Source organism: Astatotilapia calliptera, chromosome 13, assembly GCF_900246225.1.
Source record: "Astatotilapia calliptera chromosome 13, fAstCal1.2, whole genome shotgun sequence".
In the NCBI taxonomy this organism is placed as follows: domain Eukaryota; kingdom Metazoa; phylum Chordata; class Actinopteri; order Cichliformes; family Cichlidae; genus Astatotilapia; species Astatotilapia calliptera.
The window spans coordinates 29,381,108-29,408,808 of record NC_039314.1 but is presented as its reverse complement, the minus strand read 5'-3'; the positions used below and the strand labels follow the sequence as shown (position 1 = coordinate 29,408,808).

The 27,701-nt window shown below is 48.3% G+C and overlaps 1 protein-coding gene across 6 annotated transcripts in view; it reads right to left on the bottom strand.

The window, feature by feature from the left end:
• LOC113034882 (spectrin beta chain, non-erythrocytic 1) overlaps window positions 1-27,701 on the bottom strand; it is a 99,123-nt gene that overhangs the window by 4,873 nt on the left and 66,549 nt on the right. For 3 of the 6 annotated variants that reach the window (XM_026190024.1, XM_026190025.1, XM_026190022.1), the window contains 37 exons: window positions 26,970-27,061; window positions 26,716-26,796; window positions 25,674-25,789; window positions 25,420-25,532; window positions 25,130-25,317; window positions 24,453-24,570; window positions 24,063-24,221; window positions 23,622-23,717; window positions 23,285-23,491; window positions 22,990-23,143; window positions 22,752-22,903; window positions 22,432-22,650; window positions 22,268-22,348; window positions 21,973-22,179; window positions 21,679-21,890; window positions 20,410-20,547; window positions 18,743-18,863; window positions 18,418-18,633; window positions 17,918-18,337; window positions 16,555-16,757; window positions 16,297-16,387; window positions 16,041-16,187; window positions 15,422-15,685; window positions 13,813-14,037; window positions 13,212-13,301; window positions 11,907-12,185; window positions 10,205-10,335; window positions 9,924-10,128; window positions 9,374-9,748; window positions 9,014-9,100; window positions 7,039-7,053; window positions 5,511-5,668; window positions 5,237-5,375; window positions 5,022-5,106; window positions 4,746-4,942; window positions 4,564-4,658; window positions 4,154-4,208 (listed from right to left, as the gene is read on the bottom strand). In XM_026190024.1, the coding sequence (XP_026045809.1) occupies window positions 4,154-4,208; window positions 4,564-4,658; window positions 4,746-4,942; window positions 5,022-5,106; window positions 5,237-5,375; window positions 5,511-5,668; window positions 7,039-7,053; window positions 9,014-9,100; window positions 9,374-9,748; window positions 9,924-10,128; window positions 10,205-10,335; window positions 11,907-12,185; window positions 13,212-13,301; window positions 13,813-14,037; window positions 15,422-15,685; window positions 16,041-16,187; window positions 16,297-16,387; window positions 16,555-16,757; window positions 17,918-18,337; window positions 18,418-18,633; window positions 18,743-18,863; window positions 20,410-20,547; window positions 21,679-21,890; window positions 21,973-22,179; window positions 22,268-22,348; window positions 22,432-22,650; window positions 22,752-22,903; window positions 22,990-23,143; window positions 23,285-23,491; window positions 23,622-23,717; window positions 24,063-24,221; window positions 24,453-24,570; window positions 25,130-25,317; window positions 25,420-25,532; window positions 25,674-25,789; window positions 26,716-26,796; window positions 26,970-27,061 (5,931 nt within the window). Of the gene's footprint in view, window positions 1-3,416; window positions 3,668-4,153; window positions 4,209-4,563; window positions 4,659-4,745; window positions 4,943-5,021; window positions 5,107-5,236; window positions 5,376-5,510; window positions 5,669-7,038; window positions 7,054-9,013; window positions 9,101-9,373; window positions 9,749-9,923; window positions 10,129-10,204; window positions 10,336-11,906; window positions 12,186-13,211; window positions 13,302-13,812; window positions 14,038-15,421; window positions 15,686-16,040; window positions 16,188-16,296; window positions 16,388-16,554; window positions 16,758-17,917; window positions 18,338-18,417; window positions 18,634-18,742; window positions 18,864-20,409; window positions 20,548-21,678; window positions 21,891-21,972; window positions 22,180-22,267; window positions 22,349-22,431; window positions 22,651-22,751; window positions 22,904-22,989; window positions 23,144-23,284; window positions 23,492-23,621; window positions 23,718-24,062; window positions 24,222-24,452; window positions 24,571-25,129; window positions 25,318-25,419; window positions 25,533-25,673; window positions 25,790-26,715; window positions 26,797-26,969; window positions 27,062-27,701 lie in introns of those variants that run through there. The other 3 variants (XM_026190026.1, XM_026190023.1, XM_026190027.1) reach the window with 2 other exon arrangements.

Genomic DNA, 27,701 nt, shown 5'->3' with positions numbered 1-27,701 from the left:
GATTACACTCTTTACCACATGCACAGTCCCAACACCACTCAGAAACGCACAACACGGTGGCGAGCGTGAAGAAAGAGGAGGACAGGGAGAAGCCAGCACAGGTGAGACCAAAAAACACACCAAAAAAAATCTCAAACAATTATGGACAAAATTGCTTGGAAGTCATTACTGGGCGTCATTGTTGGTGAGGGGAGAAGGCGATTGGCCTAGTATCATAAACAGATTTGACTTTTTCCACACCACACCCACTCCAACCGGATGCTTATTACCCCGTTACTGAGCTCTTCAAGGGATGGACGAATGGGCGGTTCGAAGGCCGGACCGATCCTGGACCGATCCCGGGAGCTTTAACTGAAGAGCTGGACCGATCCCGGGAGCTTTCATTTAGATCTCACGGAGAGCGAAACTGATGCTTGAAGACTTTACTGGGCTCGGGTTATCCTCTGAGATTTTACTTGAGTGTTTCCTCACGGCTTCAGCGTTCTGCTTCTCAAACATTCGACCAGCTATTGAAGGGATTTGTTAGGACTTGGATCAATCCTAGGAACTCTCACCAAAGGACAGTCTGGATCAGATGTAGGGGCCCCAACTTACTACTATTACATATATGTAGTGCAGCAGTTTTTCCTAAGAATTTTACTTGAGCCTGTTAAAGACTAGACCAGATCCAAGTGTTCCTGTTTCAGTGTTTTCTCCACCAAATACTGGGCCACTTCAATCCAACCAACTATTCCAGAAGAACGATTGAAGCCTGGCGCAGAAGCAGGTTTTTGTTTGATTTTTAAACATTTTTGCACCTGACAGCAAAGACCATTTTTTACTGCTTAGCAGTCTTTCCTTAGAACAATTACTTAATGACTGAAGAGCTAAACCGATGCCAACAGCCATGCGATCCTCCAAAGACTGCGCTGATTTTGTTATCATTGAATTTAAACTTGAGCCTGAACCTTTGGCGTGATAGTAGTCGTTAGAAACTAACCTTCTTAGCGAATTATAAACTTGTACATAGAAGATAATTTTCAGTAACTTGAAGGATTAGATCTGTAAGCCTGTGCAGACGTTGTACAGATTAAATCCAAACAGGTAAAACCAGACTCGCTGTAGAACAAACTGTTTCTCTTCTTTACAGCAGGAACGCTGATTTATTGGAGTGAACTGAAATATACTGGATTTGTCAGTGGACCAAACACTTTGCTTATCTGATCTTTTTCTTACGGAGCCCTGCAGGGGACATGGGAGAAAAAAAAATTAAGACTGACCTTTTGCGACATCTCGCAAAACTAACTTGGGATCTCGCAAAAGTTTTGCAAGATCTCGCAAAACAAACTCGGGATCGGACGCCGGCTCGAAGCTACGGAGCCCCGCAGGGGACATGGGAGAAAAAAAAATTAAGACTGAATTAAGACTGACTCTTGCAGGATCTCGCAAAACTTTTGCGAGAGCCCGCATTCTTCGGCCTTCGACCTCCCGTTAGCTCGAAGCTAATGGGAGGTCGAGACCTACTACAGCCGGGAGGAACACCGCTTTCCCGGCACATCGTGCCTCGACCTCCCGGTTGGCTTCGAGCCGGCGTCCGAAGAATGCGGCTAAAACTTTTCCGAGATCCCGAGTTTGTTTTGCGAGATCCCGAGTTTGTTTTGCGAGATCCCGAGTTTGTTTTGCGAGATCCCGAGTTTGTTTTGCGAGATCCCGAGTTTGTTTTGCGAGATCCCGAGTTTGTTTTGCGAGATCCCGAGTTTGTTTTGCGAGATCCCGAGTTTGTTTTGCGAGATCCCGAGTTTGTTTTGCGAGATCTCGCAAAAGTCCATCTTAATTTTTTTTTCTCCCATGTCCTCTGCGGGGCTCCGTATTTTCTTGACTTTGTAAAATAACTAAAAATATTTCACTAAAGGAAAGCCCCCGGATGAAAACTGGTGAAAAACATTAGATGCAGAAACAGAACATCCAACTGAAATGCTAATGATGGTGACAGCATGCAACACAAACACCAACAGTGTACATGGAGAGAAAAGTGAAAAGTATGCATGGACAACACGTGGACTGGTTGGTTCTGACGGGTTTATTGGGGAATGTGTGTTAGTCGGGGAACGACTGAACGAACTGCATCTACATGCAAAAACAAACCGTGAACAGAAAAAAGGAAACGACAACAGTAAACAATGAAAACAAGACAGGAAACAGCGTCTCAGTGATACAACAGCATACAATGAGGAGAAACTCACACGGTGAGACGTGTGGCGAATCAGTTTTACATGAGGAATGATTTTAACATGGATTGTAGGTGCAATGAGTGCATGTAGCGAGCAGCAGTGGACGTACACTCAGGGGCCGAATACAGCGGAGCGGCTACACAACGCCAACTATGACCTCAGCGGAAACACAAGATTGATTTTAAGGCAAGTTCAAAAAGTCCGATGGCATTGGACTTAGAGTGTTCCTATTAAAGTGGCCACTGGGTGTATGTCACAGTATTAACGTCCCTTATGAGGAATGGGTTTCTGACAAATGAGTCGTAAAGGCTGTAAGTACAACATGAAGGAAAGCTGGAGGTGAAAATGTAAGTCCGGGGCTGCCTCTGGTGTCCACTGATGGAGTTCACTGTTAAACAGTGCAGTTATACATGTGTTACTATCATCTTTCCCTTTAGTTTCCACTTTGTCAGCTGATAGATCAGCTCTTTAATTCGGTGTAACTTACATTAATGCACAAATATGCTTTTAATGGTTTTATAAGTACAATATTAAAGAGATAATAGAGTGTTTAACAGAGTTACATGAAAAGGATGGACACGTGTTTTATGAATGGTCTGTGGACGTAGGCACAGGTGGAGCGGTAGGTGCACTTCTTTGTTTTTGGATTTTTTTAAACTTTGGCATCAATGATAGACTTTAAATATAACGTCACGTGTTCTTACAAACAAAAACTAACATGAGTCATGATTTACTATATTTAGTGAGCAAATCGCAACAACAGGCTGAAGGCACCTCATACTGGCTACAACCTGTATTACTGTAGTTACTTTGTTATAAATTTACATCATTAATATTTTTATTATACTTTTAATTCAAGACTTTTTTGCTTTATCAAGATATCTTTTCAAACTGTGTCTATTTTTATTAAGTTATTTAAGGTATTTGTTACATATTTCATTTCATCTGTTTGGAATCGAGCGTGAAGTACAGACTGACAACGTAAAGGTTTCTTCCTGTTCAAAGGGGGTTTGTCCTCCCCGCTGTCACCAGAGTGCTCGCTCATAGCGGGTCATGTGATTGTTTTTCTCTGGGTTTGATGCGACTGTTCTGATTTGGTGCTGTACAAATAAAACTGAACTGAATTGAAAGTGTTATCGATCAAACTAAACTTAAAGGTTTTATTGTAAGACAAGAACAGTAAGACGTGCTTCTTCTTAACATCAGGATAAATCAGCCTCAGTTTTAATGATTGACAAACTGATTTAAGTTGTCTTTGGTTTTGTTTGAGAAAAAAATCGCTTCTATGAAAATGGAACAAATGCTTTAAGTGGCAGTTTGTGGCTTTAAGGCTAATTCTGAGTGTCTTTCTGTTTGTATCCTCAGTCATTCATATTCCACAGGGTGAGTTTATAAATGATGACATAAACCAGCAGGAACATAAGGAACTGAGGGGAGAGGATGACAGGAGTGTCGAGCTGAGAGAGAGGAAGAGGAGATGGAGGGGAAGACAAATGAGGAGTGGATAAAACTCTGGTTTGTTCTTGTGTGTGAAAGTGAAAGAGCAGAAACACTGCTTTCCTCCCGTCTTTGTCCAGCCTGAACAAACTGGAACATCAGGGAAGTTTGGTTCATATTAAAAGAGACCCACCAAAGTAAAAGGTCTCAAACTCAAAGGTGATGCTGAAGTGCAAAGGCTGCATCTGCAGGCTTTCTTAAAAACAGCCCATCAGCTGTGATTCCTCATGTCAGTAAACAAATATCAGAGAAGAAGATTACACCTGGAAAGCTAAACTCGTTTTAAAATAAGACATTAATAATCAGAAAGGAGCAGCAAACGATGAATGCTGGAGATTGATGCGAGGACGTGTGTGTGATGTGGGTGCAGCTCAGGGTGCAGCGGCGCCCCTGCGGCTCTGCAGGGTGCCGCTGTATTTCTGGTAGGTGAGTGAGCGGTAACTAACCCTGGGAGACTCCTGGTCAGACGGCAGCCCGTTCTGAGACGCCGGCTCGCCCGCCCTGCAAAAAGCACAGCGACGCAGAGAGTTAGACGCACCTCGGTGGCTTCGTCCGGACGAACTCGCTCAGCTGGCGAAGTTAGACGATTAAACTGAAAACCTTCATGTGAGCGCGGCGAGCAGGCTGCACGGTTTAGGTGCAAACATTCGTTAACAGCTGTAACAACAATAATCTAAAATATTTGTCACAATAACACAAATGGCAACTGTACATGTGTCTGTGAAAAGTGACAGGAGAAAGGACTCTGACGATGACACAAAGCTGTTCCTGAGGAAATACGGCCGAGTCTTAAACACAGTCAAAACGCTGCTTACAGCATCCAGAAGTTTCCGGCACAAAGGAAACTTCAAACTACCTTTGAGCTGCAGCGTCGGCGGGCTGGGCCTCAGCGGGCGGTTGTCTCTTCTTCTCTTCTTCCTCTTGCCTTCTTCTCACTTCCAGTAACTCCATCTGGAACCAGAAGAACAAAGTCAACGTCTCGTTTTTCAGAGCTGAGATTTAATCCGGTGACGGCGCTTTCTCGTGGCGCGCGCTCACCGTGGTCAGCCTCTCCAGCGCAGCGAAGCGTTCCTCCCAGGTGGCGGCCGACTTCTCGAAGGCCTCGTGGCGTTTGATGAGTTTCTCCACCTCGTCCACGCTCTGCCCCATCTCCCTGCTGGACAGGTAGGGCTCCTGTCCCAGCAGCCACGCCTCAGCCACACCTGCGTCCCGCGAGAACTGGTGCACCTCCAGCACTGGAAGCAAATCCACACCTTAGACCCAAATCCACCCGCTCACCTCGGACTATAAACTGAACAGCACGGAGGCACTTACCCAGTCTAAGCCACTCCCATCTGTCCTCCCACTTGTCAATCATGTCTTTCCTCTTGTCCGTCAACTGAAGCAACTTTTCTTTAATCTGCGAGGAGGAAAGATTCAAAAGTTCATGACTTCAGTAAAGCGATGACATCACCACAAACAGAGTAATGAAGGATTTCGCGGCAGCTTTGGCGTGCTCGCTCCGAGTGAGAAATGTGAGAAGTCTCCACCTCCTCTGAAGCGTAGTGCTTCCTGGCCAGCAGGGCTTTGCCCAGCTCGATGCAGGCGGTGAAGCTGTCGTTGCGGGCGTCGATCTCCGCCTTGATGCCCTGGTGGTTGTTCATCAGCAGCTCCACGGACGACACGTCCCTGAAAACAAGCACGGCGTCACATGAGCGACGTTTCTGATCCCAAACATTCAGAAACATTTAGGATGAGTTTTATAATAAACCTGTAAAGGGATACAGTCATTACAGGAAGCTCCGCCCCCTCCGTGCCTCCTACCTGGGCTTCTCCTGAGCCTCGATGAGGCGGATGACGTCTTCCATCCACAGCATCAGGTCGCGCACCATGCTGAAGAAGCGGAACTTGTCTCCGGTGTCGACCAGCTTCGCCCGCCTGCCCTCCGCCGCCTCCAGCAGGTTCTTCCAGGCCTCCAGCACCTGAGGGGGAGGAGACAACAAAGAGCGACGGTCAGCCCCGAGTGATGAGAGGCTCAGAAGACCTGGTTTAATTAATGCAGGCTAAAAGGAGCTGGCTGGGCCTCTGAGAATCAGGGAGGGGGACAGGAAGTGATGACATCCAGACTCAGATCATTACGGGGGAGGGGGGGGCAGTAGATCTAGTGTTTCAGGCGTCCAGCTGTGCTGTCGGGGAGCGTCACAGCCTGAGGGCGCAAATAAAAGCCAATCCCAGCAAATAAAAAGTCATACGTGCAGACTGCAGAGGCCAAAGCTGGAGAGCAAACAGCAGCACTTCCATCAGTTATTACATCAGCTGTTATCTATTTATTCATGGCTCTGTTCGGATTCCAGACGATGACGTAAGCAGACAGGATATATCATCTATCTGAGAAGGAAGCGTGGACTGATCCTGCTTCATGCTTCAGGTTCATATCAAACACGATCAGGTTCTAATAATACGGTACTCTGGGATCTGTATGATGTCACAGAGAGGGGATCGCAACATGTAGCCAATCAGTTCAATGCTGTTTTAAAGTGGGAGGAGCTAAAGCCGTTTCAGATGGGATGACCTGGGGGGGATCAGATAAAGAAGGATTATTTTGAACTGTGAATCATTCAAAGCTGCTGTAAGAACGAAAACATTGCTTTCACACTAACTGCTGAGCTGTCTTTAAATGTACCTCACATATTACTAATGTTAAAGATTACATTGTTTGTTACTAACTGGTGACTTTCTGCAGAAACGTGCGTTTATGTGAATCTGCACATTAAAGTCCATCAAACTGATCGAATTATTTGGGAGTTTTTATTAGATTTTGTCTTGTATTTGTAACATTTTTCGATGAATCCAGGCTGCAGATGTTTTTACTGCGTTTGAGGAGGCGGGTTGTTCGGTGAATGCTTACAAAGCCGAACAGCCCGGCTGACCGGCATCGTTTCAGAATAACCCCTCTGACTCTGCGACTCGTCAGCTGACGGAGTCGTGGCTGCGGAGGACTGCAAGCTGAACGCTCTGGTAGCTAAAGGTGCAGGAAGACGGAAACTATTTAAAAAGAGTTTGAAAGAAGCTTCGCTGGAGGCCAAACCTGTCAGCCTGTTGTCTTCTGTCTCTGCCGAGTCAGCAGACTCAAACTACGAGCAGCGCTTGTTTTAACCCCCTCTGCGGCCCAGGCGAGCGGAGACAAAGAACAAATGTTCGGAGCGTTTGCGGGAAACACTAAGCTGCATGGGAAGGACTAAAATGTTACTGCGGCTCATCAACATTTTAGTCAGACTGGAGGAAAGGAAGCCTAAAACTGCAGCCAAAATGAAGACTGATGCAAAGCCGACGTTTGTAAACAGAGTCTCACCTCTCCCTTTCTCCTCTGGGCGGTCAGGGAGGAAACGGACATACAGGGAATGGTCAAAACACAACGCCATCAAAAACACTCAGTGCTCAGCATCAACAGTCCAGCTCCAGCAGGGCGGGACCGACACGAATACGGAGCAAACCCAGCAGCTCGCACGAAGCACGGCTCCACTTTATTGGAGCGTGACGTTGCTCTTCATCGCGGCGAATCCAAAACCCGAGAGCCGAACTGACGACAAGTCCGGGATTCTGCTCACCTGGCTTCACTTATCCCAGTGGGCTCAAAGGTCACATGACAGCTAGTCGGCATCTGACCAATCGGAAGCAGGGACGGGTAAGAGTTTCAGCACTACAGCGCCATCATTCATTCTCCTAACAATGAAGGAACGCCGACAGCAGGTCGGCTTGTTTAGGATCCTTTTACTATGTTAAAGGTTACAGAGCGACATCGTGTTTACAAAGCACAAATAGTGACGCCGTATCGGCACCACACCCCCGTAAAAATACTAATGCCAGTGCCAAGAAATGATGCCTCGCATTTAAACTGCTATAAATAACTTGTTGGTCTATGAAACAATGTATCTCTCATAAGCCTCAAACAACCTGTCACAAGGCAGCGACGTTTACGTATCCTTTATTTATCCAGGTGAAAAGTCTCGTTGACATTTAAAATGTCTTCTTTCAGAGCGATCTGGCCAAGAGGATAATGCACATAATGCAACAGAAATCACCAGAGTTCTGCAAACATATTTGAAGTGCACAAAAAGCTGGATTGTTAGAATGTGATTACAATAACAGAGTTATGTGTAATTTTAAAATGTTACATTGAACCTCTTTGTAAACCCTGTTTACCAACATAAAGATCTTACACATGAAAAACACACGGAAACGTTGCAAATCCCTGTTTGGCAAAGCACCGGACCGCCAAACAGAAAGAGGCGGAGCCACGAGGTGTGCGAGCTGCTCAGCTGCTTCTCTTTCAGCCCAGCACGTCGCCTCCTCTCTGGAGTCAAATCCTCATTTGAAGGTTTTTCACCAACGTTTAATTAAACTGTCCAGATTTACAGAAACGTGACGCTGAGCCGTTTGAGGACACGCGAGAGCTGGAGGTGACGAGACTGCCTGTTCCTCGCCTGTAACCTCAGCTGACGGGCAAAGATGGAGTCACGCTTACACGTTTCTACAGCGAGCTCCGAGTGCAAAGAGTAAAAACAGTTGATATGAAAATGAGGCTTCGTGTCGAGCTCGACGGGCGCACGCAGCCGTGACTGTAGGAACACGCACGTCGTGAACAGTAACCTTCACACAAAGACGCTGATCTGAGCGAAACGTGTTAAGACTGCACATCTGGACTCTGTTTGTTACACTGCTGCACACTCGCATAAAAAGTGATTAAATCATTAAAAGCATGAAATTTATGAGTCCAAAAACGATCCTCACCTCAAACTGCAACGCCAGTTTCTCTGTTTTGGAAAAGTGGGCGGAGCAATCAGATATTAAACTTGCATTTTAATGGGGAGCGGTGAGCCGTGCACGATTCTGCACGCCGCGCACGGCAGCGACCACGCGCCCGTTCACCTCTGACGCTTAAACCTGAACTCTGGTTTTAAACGATTTTTCCTCATTATGGGAATAACACAAAGCTGGAAGTGTGTTCCCAGGATTTTGACCATGCCCTGTAACATCCTAAAATGTTTCTGGGAGTTCCAACGTTCCCTTCACCTCTCGATCTGTGACTCCAGCTCGTGTCCGAGTGTCTCAGAGAGCTAAAATTATTCATGTGACAAAGCGGCTGAGCTGCGCAGGAAGAGTGCGGTGTTAGTGCGGCAGCAGTGCAGCATGCGCGAGGCAAACAGCCTTTTAACGTGACGTCACGACATCAGCGCTTATTGGTCAGTAAGAGGAGGAGGAAGATCAGGGCGAGAGTGAACTGATGTGGTTTCTCTGCACCTCTGCTGCCCGACACCGAGGCTCACCTCTCCTTCTCGCTTCTGGATGTCGTCGGCTTTGTCTCCGGCGTACGCCGACTGCAGGCGAACGGCGTCCTCCTGAAGCTGCCGCACCTGCGAGGGAAGCAGCACGGAAACGTTTCAGCGTACGGAACAGCTTAAAAACACACGAGGGAGGAAAAACTGAACATGAAGCTACAGAATCAGAGTCACGACAGTCTCCATCAGCATGCTCTAAATAACGTCACTGCCTTCATTTCTCATTGGACAATATCAGTTTATGAGTTTCTGATCGTTCAGCGAGAGGCAGACTGAAGATAATCAGGACGACCTCGTTTAACGGGACGAGAGCTCGGACAGGCTCGGCGGGAGACGAGAAATATTCACCTGCGTTCCCAGCGCCTGAATGTCGTGTTCGAAGGTGGTGTGCATCCTCTGCAGGGTCTCCACCGTGTTCTGGTCTCGGCCCAGCTCCTCCGGCAGCTTCTTGTGTTTGTCCAGGATGCGGTTGAGGATCTCCTTGGCGTCGTGGTAGAATTTGTGGAGCTCGTAGGAGGCGGCGAGGATCTGCGTCCGTGTGTCGATGAGCTCCAGCAGGTCGGCCCAGGCCTCGTTCAGGCCGTCCTTCCACTCCGCGATGGTGGCGGCGTCGCCGTGGCCGGTGTTGATCAGCTCGTCCGCCAGCTTGTTGACGCCATCCACGCGCTCCTGGCCGATGTTGCCCGTGTCGCGGGCGAATTCTCTGAAACGCTCCTGCAGCATCTGCAAGAGGAGAGGAAATAGAAATGGGCATGCTCACAAACGACGTGCTGCCTTAAAGTCTTTGTGACGTCCTGTTTTCACTCGTTTTTATATGGACACGTCGGGTTTTTATGCTTCCATAAGAACCTCAGAGGCGCCTGCACGGCGCGAGGAGGCGGCTGATCGAGTAACTCACGGTGACGTGCTCGTAGTCCTGTCCCAGCTCGTGCGATCCGGCCACCACCTCCCTCTCGGCGATCCACTGCTCGAGGTCGTCCACCTCCCGGTTGAGCTGGAAGAGGCGGAAACGCTCGTCCAGCTTCCCGCGGCGCTCCTCGGACAGATCCTTCAGGCCGGCGTACAGCTTGTCCACCTGAGACTGACGCATGCCGATGCGCTCGCTGCAGGACAGATTTTAAATCCTCATTATTCGCCAAGTTCATTCCTCTCTGTGACAAAGCAGGAAAATGACCTCACCTGTCGGGGTGCCCGGCAGCCACCAGGCCCCGGCTGGTGCTGGACAGCTGATGGACGGTGTCGGCGTAGTCCTCCACCGCCTGCTCCAGGATCTGATGCTTCTTCAGCATGGCCACCGAACTCTGCTCGTCCTATAGACGCACACAGGCTGATTTTAGCAAAAGCAAAAGCTCAGATTTCTCTGGACTTTCCAACATGATTCAAAAAGAAACTAAATTAAAGAATCAGAAACAAGAAGTGAGAAAGGAGAGGAGATGCTGAGGAACAGAAAAGTGAAGGCAGTGGAAGGACAGCTGAGAAGAGTCGGGACTGTTAAACAGCTCTGACAGTTTCCCCTCACCTGCAGAGTTCACCTGAGACTGACGCCACAGAAAAACCAAAGTGAAAACATCACCTGCCTCCAGAGTTTTTAGAGTGAGCTGAGCAGCAGAAACAGTCTGATACCAACACAAAAGCAAAGAGAGGAAACAGGAGGTGCCCGAAAACCAAGAAAGAGGAAGTTTTTAGCCATGAGGACAGAAACACGGACCGACCGACTCTCTGTAACATCGTCTTTATTTAAATCGTGCAGGATGTTTCCTCAAGATGGTTCAAAGAGTCGAGGAGTGTTTGAGAAAAGCATGAAGCTGTTTAAAGATATTTTACAGCAAAGTTAAAAGGTTAAAAGCTGCAGTTCCTCCAACGTCCACTAGAGGCTCCAGCAGTGAGTCTGTCCCCGTAGACTCCCAAACATGTTCACAGCCTGACACACACACTGTTCTCTGTGGGTCATTTCCCCCCTTCATAAAAACTAGATTCAACTTTTGTCACAGATTAAAGATTAAAAGGAAGTAAAAGACAGGAAGTAGAATAAGAGTCTCTATATGCAGAGGACAGGTTTTCTGTACTGGAGGAGACACGTTAACAGTTTCTCTGGGGTTCATTTCAGGAGTCAGAGACAAATATAACAACTGCTTCATAACTCACCGGGTTAAGTTATATTTAGGCTTAAAACTTGCATTATTAGGGGCGTGGCCTCTTTGACTGACAGTTGGCTGTAGCCACTAGCTGTCTGCTAGTCCTGGTCTGGACCGTGTTAGCACAATAACCCCACAGCAGCCATATTATTGGTCGGATAAAGATGCTAAAAGTGCTCCAACAGAAGAAAACGGAGCGTCTGAGAAGTCGGAGCTCCAGTTTTGATGCACAGTGGAATTCTGATCAGCAGGTGAGATGCTCCCACAGTTTGATCACCAAACTTAACTCAGTAATCTGGCCTTCAAAACATCTAACAGTTGAAACAGAACATACACCCACAGAGACATACAAGGAAAGCCTCAACAAACATACAGCCAATGAGATTAAGTGGCTGTAAGATTTTCATTAACGTCTTTTTTCCTGCTCAGAGATATCCAACGCTGCTCTCTAAAGCCAAGAGGACCGGGTCAAACACACTGTGCCTGAATGCAACACAGGGCTGCTGCAGGGCAGTCAGAGAGAACTGCAGGAAAAGAATCGGGGAAAATGTTGTCCTTAGAGATGCTTTTATTCTGAAAATCTGAACACATCCACCTGACTCTGTTTGGTAAGAGGATGTACTGAGGTGCCAGTGCACTAAAACCTGACTCAGGTTTCCATCACACAGCCGGATCTCACGTGTCAGAGCTCTGCTAGTTTGAAAGCGTCCGTCTTCTCCACACCCCCCCACGGCTCCTCCCCTCACCTTGGCCTTCTCCTCTGACATCATGTACAGCTCCTGCTCGCTCATCCAGGCCTCGGCCTCGGCGGCGTCAAAGTAGTACTGCTGCGCCTCGTGGGCCTCGCTGAGGCGGGTGTGGCGCTTCTCCGTCTCCTTCTTGATTTGCTCCCACAGCGACTGCAGGTCGGCGAGCCGCTGGCGGATCAGCTCGGTCGTCGGGCTGTCCTCGCGCAGGACGTGTTGGCTGCGCTCGAAGATGTCGTCATAGCGAGGCTGGTGGCCCTGGATCTCCTTCTGCAAGGTCTGTGAAGGTCAAAGGTCACAGAGAGGATTATATGAGGCTTTACTGCTTTTATATTGAAATATTGTAAAAATCCCAAATAGGGATGGGTACCGGTGTCCGGTGCCATCATAAACGGTAGTAACCAGACCGAAAAGCAGCGCACATTTCGGTGCTTTATTTCGGTGCTTTTTTTTCCCTGAGCTGTGATACACTTCTAGCCAATCGTTTTACGTTTCCGAGGATAGTAGGCGGGGCCAGGTACGTACGTTCTTTTATGCAGAGCTACAGATTAAAAATGCCCAAGGCAAAGCGGTCAAAAGTCTGGCTGTACTTCACAGCAAAATATGCAAACTCAGCAGCAACAAGAGCTTTAAGCTGATACTGTGATACTGTCAAAGGAGGTAACACCTCAAATCTCATGAAACACCTGGAGACGCATAGCGTTTTTTTTAAAAGCCGAGAAATGCACCGTATTTGACGGCAGCAGCAGCCGTTCTTCTCTGCGTGAGTAGCTTAATGTTGTTCGTGTGTAATTTACGTTGAGTACACTAACCACGTTATTGAATTAATGCATGTAAGGTGAACTAGCAAACATCATCATAGCTACATGCGGCTGTCTTCTTGTTTGATGGCAGATACTCCCTTCACCCTGGCCAAAAAGGCTAAAATGACCAAAGAAAAAGTGGAAAACAGTTAAACATGAGAGGTTTAGGACAAAGTTTGTGTTTTTTCCATTGTTTAAGCACTGCTTCCAGCCAAGAGTGATACCATATATGCCCTATAGCTGCAGAAAAGGCTAACATTGTTATCTTTTTACAAAAAACAGATGAACATGAGAGGTTTTTGGACCAATTTTGTGTTCTCCATTCTTTAAGCACCGGTTTGAGCACCGTTTGAGCACCGGCACCGTTTCAAAAGTACCGATTTGGCACCGGTATCAGATAAAACCTAAACGATACCCATCCCTAATCCCAAACAGGAAGTGCTTAGAAATAAAAACCATCAGCGTGAAAAACGTGCAGTTTGCAGGTAAAGGTGAGGCGTACCTGGTTCTTTTTGATCAGGAGCTGGACCGTCTGCAGGTTGTGTCCATGGTCAGTTGAAGTGGCCAGAGGCATCCTCTCCTCCACCCACAGCTACACACACACACACACACACACACACACACACACACACACACACACACACACACGTCACCTGTTATTCCCACATCAGTGTTATCAGTGTGACCGCAGCAGCTGTTGCAACTTCCTCTCTGACGCTTTTACTTCTGGTTCCTTCTCAGAAACGACTTCTGTCAAAAGTCGTTTCTGAGAAACGTGGAGACGACGTTTGTGTTCATGTTATTAAAACATGTGTGTCATCGTTAAAGGACCAAAATCACATTTAAAATTACATAAATTATTTATGTACTTTTTTGTGTTGTTGTAGTATTTAAAGGATATTTTCTTTAATTTTCCATTTCATGCATTATGACTTTTTTTGCTGAAGTTTTTCTTTGATTCATTTTCATTCATCTCCAAATTCGTTTACTTTTAATGTTTGACACAATATAATACAAATTAATCCATTAATTTTGTATTTTACTAACTTTTTGTTGGGCCCAGATGATTTTCACCTTCAGAGGTCGTTACATTAAAAACTTACGATCTCGTCCTCCACGTCTCGGTTGAACTGGTGGATCTCCCGGGAGGCCATGAGGTGGTCTCTCCTCTTCTTCAGTGGTTCCTGGAGCGTCTGGAACTTCCTCTCCACGGTGACTCTCTGTCCATCCACCTCCTCGGAGCCTTTCCCTTCCTGGCTGAGGGCCTGTGACTGTTTCTGCAGCTCCTCCACCTCCTTCTGACGTACATCCACCTGGCTCTCCAGGATCTGCAGGAGGACAGTTTACAGGTGAGACGGGGAGAAGACGCCGCTGCAGCCACAGACACGAGCGCAACCCCCCCCCAGAAAATATGTGAATGACGTCTAAGACAAACAGTTTGTTTCAACAGAGCTGAAAGTTTTTCTGATATTCGGTTCAATCGTCGGCACGATGTTGCTTTATTTACATCTTTTTGCTTTAACGAGGAAAATGAAATAATTTAATAAAATACCTTCAGAAAATATTCTGATGAGGAGCAAATGCAAAGCGAGAAATATCCACCGAAAAATCAAAATATTAAAAAAATGCAACAAAGACCTAAAAACTAAATAAAATCAACATTTTAAAAATAAAATACTATATAAGCAGCAAAAAGAAACCATAAACAAAAATAAATAAAATAAATAAGAGAAGCTCAAAACTCAGTTAATGAGTAAAAATGCAAAACAGTCAAAAATAGAGAAATAAATCAAATCATAAAGTTTGCATTAAAAATAGAATTCATGTATAAAAAGACAATATTAAATATAAATACTTTAAATTAAAAACAGTGTTGCTCACTGAAGAACCAAACAGTGTTAAAAAATTATAAATTTAAAGAATATAATTTTAAAAACTGGTTCTGAGGCCTCGTCTTATTTTCCTTCAGTATTGTCAAAAATGTAAAATAAAAAATCTCCTGACGTCCGAGAAGCGACTGACAAACACAACGAACGTCTGCAGCAGAAACAGGACAGCCTGAACTAAAATTAGAGCAGCGAGGAAGACGAGGAGGAGGAGGAGGTTTGTTTTCCTCTCTCTCTGTTTGACAGATCAAACACTAATGATCTCCCTCCAACACCACACACACGCTCCTGTTTTACCATCTCTGTGAGGACCTCCCTGTTACTCTTACATTAATAAAACCATCGTCGGCACCATCGAGGACCTCCACCTTTAAAACCATCATCAGTGGAAAAACGGCGAGGTCCTCACAAACACGGCTGTCCGCGCTCTCAGCGTGGGCTCGACACTCCAGTGAACGATTACGTAAGAGGAGCGAGTGTGAGGCTGAATTATGTAAAAGCTGCTTAGAAAGCATGGCGATGGAGGACTCGCAGTAACGACGAGCTTCGGATCAATCAATCAATAATTATCTGATTATGAAAAAAGCTGTTTCTGTGCAGAATAACACGAGTCAGGGGCGTGCCTAAAGAAGGGGGGGGCTGGGGCCCAACCCGCCCTGCTGTTGAAATCAAAGGTCCAGGTTTCTCCTCCTTCATGCATCACTGCCAATACCAGTTTACAGGGAAACCCTCCGACAGCTGATAGAGTCAATAACAAAGTGTTTTTAGCCAACATCGTGCAGATATACAGTTTATAGTTCACACTGAAAGGAAACCTCGTCCTCACCTGCTGCTTCTTGAGCAGGATGTTGACCGAGGTGAGGTCTTTGCCGTAGTCGTCCGACTGCAGCTGCGCCTCCAGCCCGCCCAGCCACTTGTCGAGGTCGGCGCAGCTCTGCGTGAACAGCTCGGCCTTGTTGGCGTCGAACAGACACTTGGCTTTGGTCTGCGTGGTCGACTCCAGCTCGTCCCACATCGTCTGCAGGGACGCCAGCTTCTCCTTCACCATGGCCTCCGTGTCTGGTTTCTCTGCCATCAGCGTCTGCCCGTCCTGCGGCACAGGAGGTTTCAACCAATCGTCAGAGCAGAAAACAACGTCGCGTCTACACCTTGAGCCGAGCGGTTGGTCTGGACTGGACAACGCTCCTGAGTTCAGGGATGACAGCTTAGAAACACGGCAGCTTTAAAAGAGGCGATGTCACAGGGACTCTTTTACATATTTGTGCTGATATACGAGGATGTGTGATGTTTATGCTGCCAACTGAAAATGATGCTTTTGCTCTCAGTGATGTCACCCAGCACCGACAGGCTGCTCTCGTACTCTAACAGCTGCTGGGCTCATCTGTGCTGCGTACTTCAGTCCTCCGATTCCCTCCTCGGTCTGACTCCGCCTCCTCCCTGCTCACCTTGTTGATCTTGTCCAGCCACTCCTTGTTGGACTGCAGTTCAGCCATGAAGGCCTGGTGCTTCAGCCACTTGCTGTGGAGGTTCCTGGCCTCGTCGTACGACATGTCCTGAGCCGTCAGCATCTTCTCGTTGATCCACAGGGACAGCTGAGGACACACAGCCGGCAAACGAGCTCAGACACCAGCAGCAGCTGAAGCAGAGGCTAAGCCCTCCGCACTCTGGATGTTTCGTGTGTTTTGAATGGCGGCGCTTTACCTCCTGGCAGTCCTGCAGGAACTTCTGCAGGTCTCTGTTGTCCTTCAGCCTCGTCAGCAGGTCGCTGGCAGCCGCTCGGTTCTTCTTGTGTCTGCAGAACAAAAGTTATTTTGTTTCGTTTTTCTGCAAGAAGGTTAAAGTTTGTAAAGCTCACGTTTCCCTTTAACATCGTCACATGTATCGTAAACAGGAAATCATCAAATGATCCTCTCTCCCTTCCCGGATCGATTTCTCACACACTGACAGACTCTTGGTCACCTCTGGTCGATGGAGTCCACCTTCTCCTGGATGCGCTCGGCGTTGATGTTGTCGTCAGCGACCAGGCGGCGGCCGGTGTCGACCACGGCGCCGATCTTCTCCTCGTTGGCGTCCATGGTGGTCATGAAGTCCTCCTGCTTCTTGATAGCAGCCTCGGCGCCCTCCAGGGTGGTGGGCATCTCTGTATGAGCCAGGACGTACTCCTGGTGGAGGAACGCAGAGGAGTCGTTAAAAACTAGCATCTGGATGATGTCATAGAGAGGGGTGGGGCTTTTTCAAGCCTGCTCGAGGGGCAGCCAATCAAAACAAAGTCATCTTAAAGGGGTTGTTTCAGAATGAAATGTAAGAACAATCTCAAAACCATCGAACTTCTACGTTAAAGTGAAGGAAGCAGGCTGAGGTTGTTACACTGAGATGATCTCCGCCTGAGCCACAGCCACCAGGCTCCAGCTTAAACTTTAATTCGTCTGATGTAATCCTCCCATCTCCGCTAACTAATGAGCAGCCTGGCTAAGCACAGCCTTCATCATCATCATCATCAGGATTTCCACCATTTTGCCAGAGGAGGAGAAGACCGAACACAGAGACATTACCATTTGTTCTGGAGTTTTTATTAATTAATGTTCTGTGTAACTGGTAAAAGAAACGTAACATGTTCGCTTGAAAACGTGTGAGTGAGCTGAAGCGGACAGAAATGAGTTGCTGTAGATCACACGCTGAGGGTAAACACGTGGCTGTAATGGAGGCTTTTCACCAGCAGGTGGCAGCGTGTGACCTGAGAAAACAGCCGCACGACCAGAAACATTTCTAATCTGAAGTGTTCGAAATCACAGCTGATGATTCTTTGAATCCTGGACTGTGACGCAGGCCGAGGCCTCTGATCGCACAGCGAGCGCCATGCTCACGCTGCTCACCTATCACAGGGCTGGCTGAACTTCTGAACTACCTCACGTCCCGTCACTCTCGTCTCTCAGCTGAGCAGCTACTTGACCTTTGACATCCTCTGCGGGACGTTTGAGCTCTCTGACTGTGTGAAGCTCAGAGACTGAGGCGTCTTTATTTGATACCTCTGACTCACTGTTTCCAGCTAAAGGTTTTTATTTGGGTAAAAGTTATGCAAAGAAAGAAAGAAGCTGGATTCTGTCCCAGCATGCACTTGGGGTACAGAGGGAGAGATCTGGGCAAAAATCATGTGACGGTTGTCGCAGATCGGAGACTGTGAGCATCATTAATGCGACGGCGGTTCACTCTGTGCTCACATCACATGACCCTCTGAACCATTTCCTGTAGTCTGGTATCCATGGTAACTGAGGTTTCAGATTCTACACCGTGGAGCACAGGTGAGATGGAACGGCGAGCTCACCTGGTTGTTGAGGAAGGCCTCGGCCTGCTTGGTGTCCCGGAGGAACAGCTGGTAAGCGTGAGACTGGGACAGCAGGTTCTGCCGGTTCTCCCACATCTTGTGCAGCTCGTTCCAGCCGGTGTCCAGCGCCTGCAGCCGCTGTCGCAGGAACATGTACTGCGCGTCCGTCTGGCCCTGCGTCACCATCTCACCCATGTCCCTCATCTTCTGGTAGTCCTCCTCATAGTTGCGTATCTCGTTCTTGATGCCCTCGTGCTGGGCCAGCAGCTTCTCGGCCTCGGCCAGCGTGTTGGGCATGTCCTCAGAGGCGATGACCGTCTGCGTCCGCGACAGCCACGACTGGAAGTCGTCAAGGTCGCGCAGGAACTGCTGCAGCTTGCTGGCTTCGCCCAGAGACTCCTCCCGGTTCTTCAGGGTGTCCTGAAAACAGCCAGGAGATGATTAGCGGCACCAAATTCTCCGTTTGGTAGTTATATACAGACACGGGGAGAAAAGCCTACTTTCATCTCGTCCCAGACGCCGGTGATCTCAGCCAGACGCCCTTTGATGGCCTCGGACTGTTCCGGGTGTTCGGAGCCCAAACGCTCCGCCTCCTTTCCCAGGTCGCTCAGCTTGTCCTGTATGGCCACGAGGTCGCGCTCCATCCCCGTCAGCTTCCTCTGCAGAGCCATGACGCCGGCCAGGTCGTTCCCCAGCTCCTGGGTCGACTCGATCACCTGCACACAGACGGGGGGCAAAAAGATCGATCAGGCACCACAGAGTGGTTCGTGTAAAAATCACGCCTCTCGTCGTTCGCCGGTTTTGGTAATTTGGCTCTGTTGGTACCTTGGTCTTCTCTTTGATCCAGGACTTGGTCTCGTTGCACTCCAGGTGGTAGTTCTGGACTCCCAGAGCCGAGTTCAGGCTTTCCTTCTTCTGATCCACCAGATCTCTGAACTGACTCCACCTGGACACAGAAACACCGTCAACTCTGATTCGATTTACCTGCTCAGGAACGGTTTGATGCCGGTTAATCAGATCAACCCTGCAGCTCACTTATTATAAATGACATCAAAGTAAAATTGAAACTCATTTTATTTACATTCTCAGTTTTAATAACAGCTTAACTCTGGTTTAGCCCCAACATTTGTTTTACGTTTAATGTTGAATATAAACCAACATTAAAGCTTTCTTTATTCTACGATTACAAATGTAAACCAAAAATTACGAGATATTCTGTTGCTTCCAGCTTTAGATCCAACCAGCACTGATCTTTAGTGTAGTTTTAAAAATCTGCTTCAGTTACTCAGACTTCATTAATCTCACATATAAGTATGACTCTATCCAAATCTGTTCCCTCTGGAGGACGCTGTAAAAGCTTCAAAGGAGTCTGAAACAAGTCAGGGAAGCTTATTTCAGACTGATGACAGGGATACTGAGGTGAGCTGCTGAACCTTCTTGTCAGTTAGCGCTGCTGTTTTTGTTGCTGTTAGCTTCTGTTAGCTGCTGCTAGCCGCTGTTAGCCAGCATTGGTAAACCTTTCTCTGAAGTGAAGCTAACATTGTTGGACTCCTAGACTTTAACTGATTAAGTGTTCATATGATGTGAGAATGTAGCCAAACTATTTATCAGAGGAAAAGTGTCATTTTTAGGACACTCGAGGCTAACATTAGCTCACAGATGCTAGCTTATAACCAGCTGATGTTTAGCCAGCCCTCTATGAGGGCAGGGTCACATGATTAATTGTGTCCATATCAGCGGTACTGCATAAGTAGCCGGTCTGTAACCACACACATAAACTGATTAGACATCTCCGTCTCTGTATTCAATATGGCGGAGCAACATGTATTTTTAATGCTGAGAGACATAATTACACCTAATCAATGAATATTTATGAGTAAAACATTCTTTCCTATTAAATAACCTAAAATAATTACCAGTATACAGTATCTTTAAAGTGTCTTTATTGACATGAACAGACTTTAATAACCGCGGGGTTGTGTTCAGTTTTTCTGTTAGCTTAGCTCAGTTTATCAGGAAGAAACAGGTTTGAAGCCGACCAGGATCCAGGAGTGTCTGGAAGTTTTTCCACTGAGACGGAGCAAAGCTGGTGTTGCTTTATAAATATTTCATATCAAAGTGAAATAAGAAAAGTTTAGAGAAATGCTTTCATGTTTTCAGCCAAACATCACAAACGTATCCAGATGCAGACCTGCTGGATACACGGACCGCTCTGGTTCAATCAAAGCTCTGATTGATTATTTGTCATTTAAAACAGGTAAAAATACATTTTTTAACCTCAGTCCAGCTTCACTTCCTGACTCGTCTCTGATCAGCTGCTAAATAAAGTTTTCACTGTGACTAAAAGTTTCTCAGCTGACCGACGTGCTCGCGTTCCTCTCCGCCATCTTCTTCAGTCTCAGATCGGTTTCTTTGTCGTTTTTAATCTCGCTTCCTTCACAAGCCTAATCGCCGTGCTGTCATCAGATTCCTGATAATCCCAGTTTGATTACCTGGTGTTGAGTTTGTCCTGCTGGGCTTTGATCTCCTTCTCGCTGGGATGTCCACTGTGGATCAGCTGCCTGGCAACCTGGTTTACCACGGCAACCCGGGACGCCTGGCTGTTCATCTCCGGCTCCAAACTCTCGAACCTGAACAGAGACGGTTAGTCGGACGTCACGAGGATCATCAGCATGAATATTTCAAAAAGATGCAAACCCTGTGAATCCATATTGCAAACAACAAACAGCTGCAGGACAGTTTTCTTTGTCCTAACGGCCGATCAGGAGAACCAGGATGAGAGGTCACAGGTGTGAGCAGGCGGGCTGCTTTAACTCTCCCAACAACGTATCAAAGTCGGATTTTACACCAAAGGTTTGAGCGGCTGAATCTGGCCATGAAAAGCTTAGAAACAGTCAAACAACGACAGTTAATGCCAAAGAAAAGAGTTTAATCCTGAGGTGGACCTGTTCTCATTTACAGCTCCGTGTTTTTATTCCTGCTGCAGAGATCAAATTAAACCTGAGCTCGTAAAACTCCAGTTTTAATCAGACTCCGGTTCATTCAAAAAGTCTTTTTTCATGGGGGCGTGCGATGGGTTTGACTGCTTTTATAACACAGGTGTGTCTGTTGCTGTAATTCAACCTGCTGACTAATGGTGACCGGTCCAGGGTGTGTGCCACCTCGTGCCCGACCCCGAAGACCAATCGAACCTCCCCAAAACTCTCAGTGAGTTTAATGATGCAGGGAACCTGCTGGAGTCTGAGCCTGGTCCTCACAAGGGCAGTTAAACACACACACACACACACACACACACACACACACACACACACACACACACACACACACACACACACACACACACACACACACACACACTTAACCAGCATCTGGGATCGGATCCATGTGACGTTTTGTGGTCGAACAAAACAGAGACAAGCAGCTGAAAACCCGAGAAGAAGGCTGCTGTGAACGAACCATGTAACCACACACACACACACACACACACACACACACACACACTCTGAAGAACCTGTGTCTGGTGTAAATAACAGTTTACTGGTCTGTTCCCACAGCTTCCACTGCTGGAACATTATCTCTGGCCCTGCTGAGAGGAGAGGGCAGAATATTTGATGGAGCAGTAAAACACCCCGTAACTGAGCCGTTAAACGAGCGCGCTGACTGTGGGCGTAACCCGGACAGGGTGGGCACGGCGTGCGTTTGCATGGAAATCTGATATTTTCCGTTATTCTTCGACGATCCAATGGCGGGCCGGTTCTTACCGGTGCTGGACGACCTCCAGGTCCTCCAGTTTCTCGGGGATGTCCATGCTGTTGAGCCACTGCTCCTTCTCGTCAATCCACACCTCGCAGGCGTCGGCTTCGCTCATCATCTTGTAGAGCGCCAGAGCGTCCTGCAGCGCCTGTTTCCGGAGCCGCGTCAGCTCGGCCACCTCCTTGTAGCGCTCCTCGATGCCCGCCAGCCGGCTCTGAACCTGCGAGCACACAAACCGTCAGCGAGGTGCGTTCTGGGATTTTGAAGCTTTACCTGGTTCGAAGCTTTGCTGCGTCCGTCACCTCCTCGGAGTTGGCCTTCTCGGGCGGCAGCGTCCGCGACTGCTCGTGCAGAGCGTCGATGACGGGCCGGTAGCTGCCGATCTCCTCGGCCACGTCCTTGTGCTTCTTCACCAGAGCCTGAGTGGAGAACTCGTCGTGGCCGACGTCGACGCTGGAGACGATCCGCAGCACGTCCAGCATCCACGTGTCGATGTCGTCCGCATCAGCCTGCAGACGGAAAAACAAACAGCACGTTTACCTTCCTGTGCCAGGCGAGTTCAGTCGCTGGTTTCTGACACTGGGAGAATGTTTTCACCTGGAACTGGTGCTGGTTGCAGGCCTCCTGCAGGCGGGCCTTACGGACAGCGGAGAGATGCTCCAGAGCCGCCCACTGTTCCTGCGGGAGGTTGGAGGGAAGGCGTTAGGAACAGGCGGGGATTCAATCGTGTCGTGTGTGACCGCGGCACAGGTGCGTCGTACCTGGATGTCCTTGATTCGCTCTTTTATCTTGTCGGCTCCAAAGTGGTTGTCGGCCACCAGCTCCTCGCCCTGTTTGATGGTCTGCTGCAGGTGGGCGGCGCGGCCGGTCATCTCGTCTTCAAAGGCTTTGTGCTGGCTCAGCAGTCGCAGCGAGCCCGTGAGGTCCTTCCCATAATCCTCGGAGGAGAGGATCTGCTCCTTCTCCCTGATCCACCCCTCCTACAGACCCCACACACACCCACGCTTCAGTCACACCTCCTCAGAGCAGGAGCTCAAACCACCGATTTACTACAAATAAAATAACAACAACAACTGATCACCTCTTCAGCCATTTCCCAGAAGAACTTCCACAGGCGGCGGGACTCCTCAAGGCGCGCTCGCCGCTCAGCCGCCAGCTGGTTCAGCTCCTGGTAGCAGAACTCGAGGTGAGCGACTCGGTCCTTGATGATCTGAGGGTCACACGGCTTGTAATCTGAGGAGGAGGAGCAGGAGGTGAGATGGAGGTGTTACTGGAGAACAAACAGCTGGAGCTAAGCGGGTAAAGTCTGCGTGTCGCACCCTCGGTGTCGCTGGCAAACTTCTGAGCGTTGCGGTTGACGTTTCGGACTCGGTCGGCCTGGATGCTGATGTCCGCCTCCACCAGGGCGTGCTTCTGCAGCAGGTCCTCCACGCCCAGCAGGTGCTTCCCGTAATCCTGAGACAGCAGCAGCATCTGGAGGTGGAGAGCACAGGGGCGGAGGTTAAACCAGCAGCAGAGCACAAACACGTGTCCTCAGAGGACGAGTAAAGAAATAAGAACGACCAATCAGGAAGACAAAGCCACTGATAAAAGATGGCGGCCGTCCCTCCGTACCTTCATCTCGTCCATCCAGTCCATGATGTAGAGCATCTCCTGGAAGACTCTCTGCAGGCCCAGGTTCATCTCCAGCCGCTGCCTGCGGGCCTTCAGCAGCTCCAGCAGATACTCCCACAGCCGGATCACGTTGTCCTTCCTAGCTGTGATGCGTTTGATGTCATGGTAACTCTCCGCCTCCAGCTCCTTTGCCACGGCAACCACCGCCTACACCGGTGATAAGGAGGAGATGATAAGGAGGAGAATGACTTTCTAAGCTTTCACTCCGTCACCTGTGACCTCCGCCTAAACCAATCAATACGGGACGTCAGACGAGACGAGCAGGTGACGGACTCACCTGAACTCGCTCCTCGTACGCAGCGATGTCCGTTTCTATGGCTTCGTGTTTCTTAGTAGCAGCTTCCACGGCCTGAAGGTCGAATCCAAAGTTATCCTGAGGGACGACAAAGGAAAGGAAACGAGGAGAGGAGAGAGGAAACGAGGAAGACACAGAGGAAACAACATGAGGAGGGGACAGGGGAGGGAATAAGGATAAAGGAGAGGAAGGGAGTGGGAAAGAAAAAAGGAGATGAGGAAGGGAATGGGGACAAAGAGGAGAGAGGAAAGAAAATAATAAGGATATAGGAAACAAGAAGAAGATGAAGATAAGAAAGGATACACGGAAAGGGAAGGAAAAGAGGAAAGGAAACATGGAGGTGATGAGAGGACATAAAGATCAATTAAAATGATTCCTATAAAAGGTTTCGATCAAAGGTGACCCGGGCGGAGCCGAGCGTACCTGTGAGACCAGCCTCTGGTTCTCGCTCAGCCACGTCTCCCTCATGGCAGCTTTGCGGTCGAAGCGTCGGGCGAGTTGCTCCAGTTTCTCCTGACGAATCAGCTCCGTCCTCAGAGCCAGCTCCCGTTCGTGCTCCGCCTTCTCCAGACGCTCCCACGCCTAAAACAAACGCACACAGGAGCAGGTCTTTACATCTGTCTGAACATCTGGATCCGAGCAGTTCTGAACCTTTACAGGTTTGGACTCAAAGCCAGGTCGACACATCCAGGCGTGACTCTAAACCGTCCAATCAGCTCGCTTCGCCTCTCAGGGCAGATTAATGTAAAATAAACGTTTAAAGGCTCCATTCTTGAGCTCTGACACAGAGCTGGAGGCGGGGCGGCCGGGTACCTTGTTGATGTCGGAGATGAGTTTGCCCTCTCGGGGGGTGTAGACCTTCTGGTTGTTCGCCCTCATCTTGCTCTGGATGGTGAACAGAAGGACCTCCAGGTTTCCCTTCTCTGTGAACCTGAAACACAGCAGCACAAACTCAGCCGTCTGAACCCTGCAGAGGAGTCTCCGCCGCTGCTGTCGGCTCAGTGTAACGGGAGGAACGGCGAGTCTTTTTGCTTTGCTCTCAGATGTGCGACTCGTTCCAGGAAAACTATTAAACGTCAGGTTTGTTTCATATTGTTTCATCTCCTTTAAAGCAGCTGTGCACTGCTTCCTGTTTGTGTGTCGTGGTTACACACACACACACACACACACACACACACCTGAAGCACGTCTAACTGTCTGCGCTGCACTGATGGCTCCGCCCAATCTCTCCATCATCTCCAGGCCTGTCTTTAGTCTCCTCATCTCTGTAATTCTGTCTCGCTCCACCTTTGAGTGTCTATTCATCTTAATCTCCACCTGCCTGGATGTGCAGGTGGAGATTCCTCTACAAAGAGTTCGCTGCTGTGTGCACAACCATCCGGCACATTAAGCGCGCCGCTTGTCGTTGTTACCACTTCCTGTCTAAATTAATTAAAAACGCTTCTCGTCTGTTTCCATGGCGATGTCTCGCATTAAAAGCAGATACTGACTTTGGGGGCTTCTCCACGGTGCGGTAGGTGTTGAAGGCCTGCAGCTGCTGCTGGACTCCCACCAGAGAGTTGGCAAACTTCCTGTTGTTGAGGATGATGATGGTCTGTTCGATCCACTCCAGCAGGTCAGACGCCAGAGACTCGTACTTCTCGATCATCTTCTCCGTCTCGATGGCGTTGTCCAGAACCTGAAGGGAAAAAACCAACGTGAGCTTAACGTCTGGTATATTTCAGGAAAGAAAGTGTTTAACGAGACGTTTTGTTTCTTTGTTCTTTAAAGTCGTCGTCACCTTCCCAATTCTCTTGCCCTCCACCTTCAGCGCCTTCATCTTGGAGAAGTAGTGGTAGTAGGTGACCACGTAGGTGATGATGGACTTCTCATCAGGGTGGTCCACACTGATGTCTGCACACGAGCATGAAGAGCGCAGATTTAACATGTCGTGTGTGTGTGTGTGTGTGTGTGTGTGTGTGTGTGTGTGTGTGTGTGTGTGTGTGTGTGTGTGTGTGTGTGTGTGTGTGTGTGCGTGCGCGCGCCGTGGCTTACCCTCGGGGTCCAGCAGCTTGGTGAGGCCCAGGTGCTGCTCGGCCAGGTTGAAGGCATTCTGCAGATTGTAGTGAGCGTTTGATTTCTTCAGCTTATCGAAGTCGATCAGGTCGGGTCTGCAGACCGGAAACAGAAGGAGAAAGGTCAAAAGGTGACGTGATTCCAGCTCTACTCGCAGACATCGTCACACGCTGATGGCACGCAGGCTAAAATGATCCCTGTCAGAGTTCAGCGCATTAGCTCGAGTTGTCTGGATGAATTAGGAAGCTCAGATTTTTTGCTGTCGCCATCTTGGTGTTGATAAACTGCAGGTGAGAAGCAACGCGTGAACCTGAGGAACTAAGGACAGAATGGGCTGTGAGGTCAGTTTATGATCATTGATATGCAAATCGTCATGATTTATGAGTACCATTCACAGAAGTGGGGAATGGCTGCAAACACAACATTGTAAGATGCTGTGCAGATGAAAAGTTTCAGCCTGTCTCAGCAATGCAAAGGTCCCAGCATCCAACATCACCCTGGAGGATAGGGAGGCACTCAGAAGTGGGTGATGGGTTGTCTGAAGCAGTCAGAACAGGACGCTGCGTCTGACCGGACCTCGGTACTGCTAACGAGACGCTGCCTTCCTTTTTCATCAGGATGTTTTCGTCTCATCTCTTTTTGTGACTAACAGAACTTTAGTCTTTATGTTTCCGCCTTCCCTCCATCAGGATTAGAGGTTTAAAGAAAAACAAGTTTGTCCACAAGTGAAAGTTTTGTAGAAGCCTGCGTACATCACACCTAATAAACTAAAGAAAGGAAGGTTTTAAATCTTAATGAGCTCTGAAGGACGCCGCGGTAAAAGCTCCCACGAGCTCCTGCTGTGGTGTTGGAGTGTTCGTCTTCGTAGAGAGTTCCTCTAAAAATCATTTTAATCTGTTTTTTAAAAATGCGATTAAGCAGAAGCCAGTGTTTCCATCAAACGTCAGATTTCTCCACTCGGAGAAGCGTGTGCCGGGTTTCTCTCGACCCTGCGCAGCACCTGCAGCAGGCTGAGCCCTACCTGTGTTTGTGGATGAGGGCGTTGAAGGCCATCCCGTCCCTCCAGCTGGTGGTGAAGTTGTGGATGTTGACATTAGGATATCTGCAAAGAAGAAATCATCATAAATCCATCTAACCATGTCAGAGTAATGACATCAACGTGCTGAAAGTGAGCTGCGACAGCCCCCCCTCGACCCGCCTCCCTGGACCCACAGCCAATCACAGTCCGCGCAGAGTCGTATAAGAAACTTTCAGGAGAGGAACCGAAGGACTCACCCTGCCGTCTTCATCTGACACCAGAGCAGCAGAGCGTCTTTGGCCGACTTCTTCTCCTTGTTGTCCTCCGTCTCCACGCTGATGTCCTGGATCTGAGGCGCACAGTTTAAAGAAGCAGTCAGCTTTAGGGTTAAACCGACTCCGAGGACTCTCACAGCTTTTTAAAGATGAGACAAAGTACGCAAAATGTGCTGAACAACATCTCTGCAAACCAGAAACGTCCTCATTTTCCAAAACGTCCCCCAATTTCCTGAAAACCTCAGTGTGTCCTTACAAAGACACACGAGCCTACAGACGTAACCATCTCACCTTCATTGATGGACGTCCATCAGTTTGAGTCCGACAGCTCGAATGATTCGAGCACAGCTGATGCGTATATGAAACCAACTGTGGTCCTGCTATCGGTCTGCACTCGCTCCTCCACCGCAGGATTTTAAACCGTCATTTTTTAATCCTCACAGCTTATAAAAGCTAAATCCTTTTCACCCAACTGTTCACTGCCCCAGTGACATCGACCGTCAGCATACAGCAAAACCACGTCACAGGAAGAGCCGGGGCTTCGGATTTCACCTGATTGTGTTTAACGAGTCTGAAGCTAACAAACAGCCGCCTGGTTTGTGACGGATGAAGTGAACATTTTACCACCAACTTCACTTCAACTCGTCAGTTTGCAGCAAAATATGCCGATTTTTAAACTCACTACTTCATAATCATATTAAGGGATTAGTTTCC